We start from the raw sequence: 8,765 nt of genomic DNA, 5'->3' as shown, positions 1-8,765 counted from the left end.
TATAATTATCAAACTTATTTTACAACGTTATCCTTTGGGCACCTTAAACAAATATCTCGCCTGGAGGAGCGTGGTTTTATGTTCTTTTTTTTTTCAACCTGTTAGCTCTGCTTCCTTCAAAGTACCACAATGCTTTATTATTGTGGAAGGGAATACTTATAAATTTATGGCAGAAAAGTATTAGAAAACATAATTGCTTATAAATATGTCGAATGCTTTACTGTTTACAAAGGTTTATTTTTTATGTAATGAAAAAAACATTCATGGTTATGGTTAGTTTTTATAAAAACAAGATATATTAAATATTTGAAACAATAAATTTGAGTGTTTTAGTTTGTTTCTTTGTGGGTTAAATATATTTTCTTTAGCTATGGCAACACTAAGATGTACCATAAAAATATTGACTACTTTAATAAATTATTATTTCTCACTTTGAGATGGTTTCCGAGATTTCTTTGAGCTTTGTGAACTTGTGATACTTATTGGTGTGGTATTTTTCGGGGGCCCTTTTTTCTTGGTAATGGGTCTGACTATTGATACGATATCCCCTACAATAATTCGGGGCATTTCTGAAATGATGTTACTGGCTTGCGATGTAGAGAAACCATCTAAAATCAAATTTTTTCGTGTCAATAAATATAAGTGTAGCTTAATATTTTAAACATTCATTTAGATCTAATATTTAATGTACATATATTTTTTAAATAAACCTTGTGAAAAATCACATATTGAATCATTATTTTATTTAAAATACTACTTTAACAACTTTGGATAGCTATAACAAATATCTCGCCTGGAGGAGCGTGGTATTATGTTCTTTTTATCGATCTGTTAGCTCTGCTTCCTTGAAAGTACGACAATGCTTTATTATTGTGGAAGGGAATACTTATAAATTTATGGCAGAAAAGTATTAGATAGCATAATTGCTTATAAATATGTCTAATGCTTTACTTTTACTGTTCACAAAGGTTTATTGTTTATGTAATGAAAAAAACTTTAATGGTTATGGTTTGTTTTTATTACAACAAGATATATTAAATATTTGAAACAATAAATTCGAGTGTTTTAGATTTTTTTTTGTGGGTTAAATATATTGTCTTTAGCTATGGCAACACTAAGATGTACCATAAAAATATTGACTACTTTAATAAAGTATTATTTCTCACTTTGAGATGGTTTCCGAGATTTCTTTGTGCTTTGTGAACTTGTGATACTTCTTGGCGTGGTATTTTTCGGGGGCCCTTTTTTCTTGGTAATGGGTCTGACTATTGATACGATTTCCCCTACAATAATTCGGGGCATTTCTGAAATGTTGTCACTGGCTTGCGATGTAGATAAACCATCTAAAATCATTTTTTTTCGTGTCAATAAATATCGGTGTAGCTTAATATTTTAATTGATTATAAAAATGTCGAATTCTTTGTTTTTACTGTTCACAAAGATTCATTGTTTTTTGTAATGAAAAAACCTTAATGATCATGGCTTGTTTTTATTAAAACAAAATACACTAAATATTTTAAACATCAAGTTTGAGCGTTTTGGTTTTTTTTTTTATTATTGTTAAAGTATATTGTCTTTAGCTATGGCCACACTAAAATGTACCATAAAAATAAACGGCTATCTTAATAAAGTATTTTTTCTCACCTTTATTCGGTGTCACTGATTTAACGGTTCTATCGGAGTTAGTATTACTGGCCTGAGTAGTAACTTTGGTGGTTGCTCTGCGAACTGTAAGGGGAATTATTTGTATTAGTGAATGGTCCAGGAAAACCTTCACAGTTGGAACTATTGGTTCCCGATTGTTATTGCGTTCACGAAATGTAGCAGAGGCACCACCTAAAATCAAATTTTTTCGTGTTAATAAATATCGGTGTAGCTTAGTATTTAAACATTTATTTATTCCTAATATATTACTAGTCAAATAAAACTACTTTCGACACTTCGCACAGATATTTCTCTCCGAAGGAGCGTCGTTTTATTTTCTTATTACAACTTGTTAGTTCTAATCCGTTCGAAGTATCATAATGATTTCACAATAGTTGATTGGTTCAATGTTTTGACTGATCTGAGCTAATGTTACACTAAGATGTAAATTAACAATAATGTATCTTGTAAATTAACAATGAAAATCATAAATTATAAATTAACAATAAAAATCATAAATTATCCGAATGAAATATTTTTTCTCACTTCTTGTTCCAGTACGAGATTCTTTTTTCTTTGTGGATTGAGTCGCATGACTAGTATCTTGCATTATTTTTTCAGGAATTCTTCTCGTCGTTGATGTGTGTTTTCCAAAAATTAGTTGCATCATGGACTTTATATGACCTAAAACAAAATAATTTCGGTGTAACTAATCAGAGATAATAATGATGTTCTTTTTTTGTTTTTTTACATATTCATAACATTTTAAACTTTATATTATAGTCTACCAAATGATCCGACACCATGATTCCCGAAGATAAAATGAAAAATAAGAGAAGCACATTCTAACTCTGATTTAATTTACTACTTCTAGCTGTTTTATCATTATTAATTCTTCTCAAAATGTTATACAAAATAGTAATATCTTCAGCTTTGTTAACATATTAATTTTTTATCTGTAAATAGTAAGAAATTAGAGAGATTTTTCAATAACTCATGACATTTAGATAGGCTTCTCTAATTTTGTGTTATATTTCAGAAATGATAGCTTGACGGATTATATTATAAATACATTTTCACGGTATAATCCAAGAGACTCCCCACTTTTTGTGTGGACATTTTTTTAACTCTTATTGGATTGAAGAATCGCTAATGTTGATTGGTATGTAGGGGATATATGAGCACATAACTGGAATAGGGGGTTGAAAGAATATATTTGAAAAGAAAAATGACAACTTTAATTTTACTTATAAGGATCTATATTCTCCTCATTCCTCTCGTATCCAATCCTTATAATACAAAATCCTCAATGCTCCTTACTTTGTTTCAAATATAATCATCCATAAACATGCAGAAGGAGATGAAGTAACCTTTTGCACTGTACCAAAATATGTTACCTGGATTTTGGTCATTAAAAGATTGTTGTAAGAACATACAATTAAGCCGTGGTCCCGATATAGCATGACAGTTAAGATTTGAAGATAGAGGTGCCCCATCTTCTGAATTGGGGGAAGCAGTTGTACATTGCAATTGAAGTTTTGAAGAGTTCATTTGAGTTGCTGAAAGAGTCCTTTGGGTAGAATGGTAACCAGAGGTGGAGTAACAGTTGTTGTTATTGCTACTGAAACAGTCTGTTGAGACTGTCTAGCTAGTGGAAATGAACTTCGTTGAGGATATGGATGAGGAAATGGAGAGTCCTTTTGTGTTCAAATATTTCCATTATTCCATTATGGATGGAAGTAGTGTTGCGATGGATGATATCATCAATTTTGGTTCCATTCTGAACATTTTCCATGTTGTGTCGCCCACTGGTTTGAACAGGAGTAGTCTTAGGGATCTGAGGTGGTATTGCTGAAATTTCTGATGATTCTATCCTGATTACAGTAGGCAGAGTGAAATTATCCAAATTATCTCTGCTAAGATGAGCTTTAAACTCACTTCTTTCATTGGCATTAGGTATCCCATTTTTGTATACTATAATATTATCTGCCTGTACTTCATTCTTGGAGCTAATAGGTTTTACTTTTGGTTGTTTATCCTCCGAAATATTCAGCATATTTGAAAAAGGAGTCAATTGATAGCCAATTTCAATTTCTCTATTCAAAGACAGATGTCTCACAGTTTGTTGCCATTGGAGATCCATGTAATTGGCAAGCTCAAAACTGATTGCTGCGCCCGCAGCTGTAACTTGTGGCAAACCCATTGGCTCATATTGGTGCAATGTGCTTTGTTGAGAATGTGCAACTGGTAAGGTATTCACCTTATGAGTACTAGGCGCTGTAAGTGGCCTTGGTGGAACAGTCGAAATTTCCTAAGGATGGATGTGTACAGATGTGTCTGTGTCACAATGAGGTGTGTTGATAGACACTGCCGATCTTGGAGAAATCTGAAATGATAACTGCAGTAGAGGAGCTCTAAACTGATGACTTGACTTTTTTTTTTAATATTTGTTGTGAAAAATAGAGAAAGTTTTAAAATTGAAATAATGGAGAAATTAAACACACTTATAAAGAATGATAAAAAGATCAAAAGAAGAAATATAAATCATGTAAGGGAAACAATAATAAATCATGTATAACTAGAAAAAAAAATATGCTGTAACTTATATCAATAGGGTTAAAACAACTATGTTTTTCATTAGTCATAAGTATGCTGTGTATGAGGCAATCTAATAAATTTGGACAATACATTTTTAATAAAGTTTTTTTTCTCTTATTTTTATAACGACATATTCTATTGACTTTGAAGCATTATTACGTCAAATAATATGCAGGGAAATAACAGTAATTCTATTAGAGAAGGGTTTTGATAATATATACTTAATTCGAAAAATAATAGGTTAAATGTTTTTTAGGAAGCAGTTTCTCTTAAGCTAAATGTATATCAATGCTTCGTATTGATTATGTAATTAAATCATCTTAACGAAATATTTTTACTTACCAGGTGTCCTTGCTATCGTTGTGGGGAGAGTCATATCAGGAATTGGATTTATGAGTTTACTCATAGGTCGTCCAGTCTTCTGCTTTTTTATAAAAGGCATCCGTAAAAAAGACCTAGACTTGTTTTTCTTCGGAATTCCACGGTCTAAAATCAAATTGGTAATAGTTATAACGTATAATTACTCATTGCTAATAGTTTAATTGCTCTTTTTATTATTTACAAATTATTGATATTAAATAAAAAAATATATATATTATTTTCCTTCACTACTCCATTTTTTATTTTATTTTTTATACTGACTATTTTGTTTTCTTATTGATTACATCATTAAAGTTTTTCTTCATTCTTATTCCTAGAATTTACTAGACGCTATGAGACCACCGTGTTTCCTTGCATGTAATTTTGGTATTATGGAAATAACATCTAAAATTTTATTAATTTAGCTACCTCATTTATAATGAAAAGAAATAATCGGGCCTTTCCGGACTTGGCCTTAAAGTTATAATAATTAACAATTTTTTTTTATTAACAACACATATAGATTATTAGCATATGACACCTGATTGATTATAACTATATGAAACTTGGCCTATCATATAAATAAAAGTACCTGTATTGAGAATAACTCGGATAAAAGATATGAAATTACTTAATACGGATATACATTTTATAGACAGAGTTACAAGATAAATTAATAATAGTTTAAAAGTACTTACCGCGATAGAAGAGAAATGAACTGTCTCCTTGTATGTCCATTGATTTATTTTGTTTCTTGGGCATGTTTCTGTGTTTAATTGGAAACAAGAATGGACCTACGAAAAAACAAATAATGAAACATTGTGGTGACTTGTAATATAATGTAATCACTAACAGGTATGTTTTACAAATTTCATTTGTGTACTTTAATTTTATTCATCTTAAGAGCAACTACGATTTTTTTAACTGCATCATAGGAATCTTGATCGATTTTGTACCTCATAGATCACCAGATAGAATACATGGTTGTTTGATAGTGATTAGGGCTTATTAAGATGTGTGATAATATTGTTTTTATTTATTTATTTAATGTGATTTACAACTGTATAAATAATAAATACAATAAGTAAATATGTTGTATGTTTCATATACACTTGAAAATCTTGGGAAGGAACCACCCATTGGTTACTTCGAGCATTAATTTAAATTAGAAGGTTCCGTGGCCATCTTCTTTTCAGACGCCTCTGAGGATTATCAGGGATTGTTAAGGATGAGAAATTAACAATTAATGGGTAAGGAGTTTGGAATGAAAGGACGCGTATCTGTTTTGGGTCAAATCTGCAACGAATGGGATGTTAAGGTCTTTGTGAACGAGTTTATTTATAACGTAATAAGGAGGATCACGGATTTTACGTAGGATTTTGGATTGTAAGGATCGGATGCGGGAGGAATTTGATGGTTTGGTAGAGCTCTAGGGCTCAATTCCGTATGTCTAATTTGGTCTGATTATCGTATTGTTTAATAATTTTTTGTAGTGAGTGGGAAGTTTAGAGCGTTTGTCAAGTAGGTGTTGTAGCAATCGGAATCTACGAGCAGTTTCTTGTCGTTTCAGTCTTGTATGTGGATTCCAAGTAAGTCTCTTGTCAAGATATGATAATATTTAAAAAATATTTTAATAGGAGTGTTGTTACTCACTTTGATACGGTTCAGGTTGCTCTTCTGGTTTTTTTGGCTTTAATATCCTGTGGAATTCCGATCTGTATTCTGATGAACTATTAGGTTGATCTGAAACAATATTCGTACAATGAAATGTTAATTAAAAATGTCATCAATCATTAAAATATTCTATTATATCTATTTATAACATTTTGAATCGTACGTGATAATAGATATTTTCCAATATAGCAGAGAAAGAACATAAATTGAAACGAATAAACCTCTGTCCATTTTTTTTTTTTTAATTATATTCCTTCATTGGAAACACAAAAATATTTATTTATAAATTCTTAAAAGGAAGATGGTATGGGTCGGCCAAAAAGCAATTCCTATATTACAAAAATTATTTAACTTAAATTAAGTGCCAGCGGTTTGTAGTGCTTCATGCTGTTTTGAAGAAGATAACTACAAATATTGGAAAAAAGAGTATAAGATACCATAAAATATAAGGTAATCTATGGCAGAACGTAAAAAAATATATTAAAATGGTGTCAGTAAATTAGAGAAATTAGAAATAAGATGTACAAAGATAAGTATAAATAAAAAAAAATACAATAATAAATAATACACACAGAATGAACATGTAGAGTAATAACATACATAATAATGAATATAAGAAAAAAAATGTAGCCCTAAAAGACTGAACATAAAGAAAAAAAAGTGAGCAAAGAGCAAGTCAGGACAACATTCCTAATCAAAGGAATCGGTTGAACAGAAAGAAACAATGAAGCGGAAGCGTAGAGGAGTGGGGAGGAGGTAGCCAACAAACTGTTTAACGGTTTTATTTCGATTTCAAATACGTCGCGGATACAGGAAGTAGTGATAAAGATATGACGAAAAATGAAAAATGATAAGTGAAAAATACAGAATGATACAGTACATGAGTTAGTACATGATAATAATAATAACTAAGTAAAATTAGAATGACACATATCGTTACTAATAATAGGAGATTATACTGAAAAAAATAAAACAATATAGGATATAATAACAATAATTGTAAAAGAAGTAAGTTATGAAAAATAAATAAAGAGTAGTTTAAAATAATAATAAAAAAAAAAAATTACAAAGAAGTTAGTAAGAAAAATAAATAAACAATGATAGAAACTGTAGTATTTATATATCGTGAAAATAATCATTTCTCTACACTGATAATAGTAATAGTAAAGGTAACAGGAGTAACATGAATATCATAAAGTGAAATAAGTTAATTTAAAAATCGGAAGTGAAAGTTTACAAAATAAAATAAAAATATATATAAAAGTACAAGGTGTGATGTAGAAAGAAGTACATAAAAAGATTAATAATAAGTAATAAAGTATAGAAAATAAGTGAAAAAATGTGATGGAATGTTAACCATATAGGTGATGATAATGAAAAGTGAAATAATTAAATAGAAACATGTGAAATAAAAGTTTACAAAAACAAAACAAAGTAAATGTAAAGTTAATAAAACATAGATGAATAATATAGGTAAATGCAATGATAGGTAATATAAGTGATAAAAAGAAAATGTTTGGTGATGATAATAAAATGAGTATAAAATTATTTAGTCTTAATTGAGTTTAATATATGGCTGTATGTATGCGAGATACAGTTTTTATCGATTTTGTAGTTAACTGGAAGGGGTTCAAGATGTATATAAATGGATTCTGAGATGAGTCTCTTTTGGTAATTAGGAACAGTGGCTAAAATAGTGATATGGTTAAAATCAAAAGCATGATTAAGCGTAAGGGCATGTTCTGAAAGTTTGGAAGCGGATGAGTTGTGGGAAGTTATAGATAATTTATGTTGAGAGATACGTGATCTGAGGTGGTTTTTAGTTTCGCCTATATATGAAGAATTACAGTTTGGGGAGGAGCAAGGAATCCGGTATACAACATTAGAACGGTATTGGAGTGGGATAGGATCTTTGGTATTAGTAAAAAAGTAAGATAGTTTATTTTGAGATTTGAGTCCAAGACGAAGTGAAGGGATTGTTGATTTTAAGAATTTTTGTATGTCGTCATTGTGTCAGTTTATTTTTTTTTTTATTATTTTAAACTACTTATTTATTTTTTATTAGTTACTTCTTTTACAATTATTCTTATTATATCCTATATTGTTTTATTTTCTTCAGTATAATCTCCTATTATTAGTAACGATATGTGTCATTCTAATTTTACTTAGTTATTATAGTTATTATTATTATCATGTAATAACTCATGTACTGTATTCTTTTGTATTTTTCTCTTATCATTTTTTGTCATATCATTATCACTACTTCCTGTATACGCGACGTATTAGAAATTGAAATAAAACCGTTAAACAGTTTGCTGGCTACCTCCTCCCCACTCCTCTACGCTTCCGCTTCATTATTTCTTTCTGTTCAACCGATTCCTTTGATCAGGAATGTTGTCCTGACTTGCTCTTTGCTCATTTATTATCATTTTATATCATTATTATTATTTATTTATTTATTTTTATTATTCTTTCATGACGTTTATTTT

At 29.6% G+C, this 8,765-nt stretch overlaps 1 protein-coding gene across 1 annotated transcript in view; it reads right to left on the bottom strand.

Moving 5' to 3' along the window:
• Positions 1–431: 431 nt before the first annotated feature.
• LOC106691946 (uncharacterized) overlaps positions 432–8,765 on the bottom strand; it is a gene marked incomplete at both ends in the record, with an annotated part of 21,273 nt that continues 12,939 nt past the window's right edge. Inside the window, 7 exons of the mRNA XM_067049716.1 lie at positions 432–608; positions 1,167–1,343; positions 1,645–1,836; positions 2,191–2,328; positions 4,585–4,728; positions 5,301–5,396; positions 6,256–6,345. Coding sequence (XP_066905817.1) covers positions 432–608; positions 1,167–1,343; positions 1,645–1,836; positions 2,191–2,328; positions 4,585–4,728; positions 5,301–5,396; positions 6,256–6,345 — 1,014 coding nt within the window. The remainder of the gene's footprint in view (positions 609–1,166; positions 1,344–1,644; positions 1,837–2,190; positions 2,329–4,584; positions 4,729–5,300; positions 5,397–6,255; positions 6,346–8,765) is intronic.

The sequence above is a fragment of the Halyomorpha halys genome, unplaced genomic scaffold (assembly GCF_000696795.3).
Source record: "Halyomorpha halys isolate HHAL.00 unplaced genomic scaffold, Hhal_1.1 Scaffold5444.1, whole genome shotgun sequence".
Classification (NCBI taxonomy): domain Eukaryota; kingdom Metazoa; phylum Arthropoda; class Insecta; order Hemiptera; family Pentatomidae; genus Halyomorpha; species Halyomorpha halys.
This window is presented reverse-complemented; position numbering and strand designations above follow the sequence as displayed.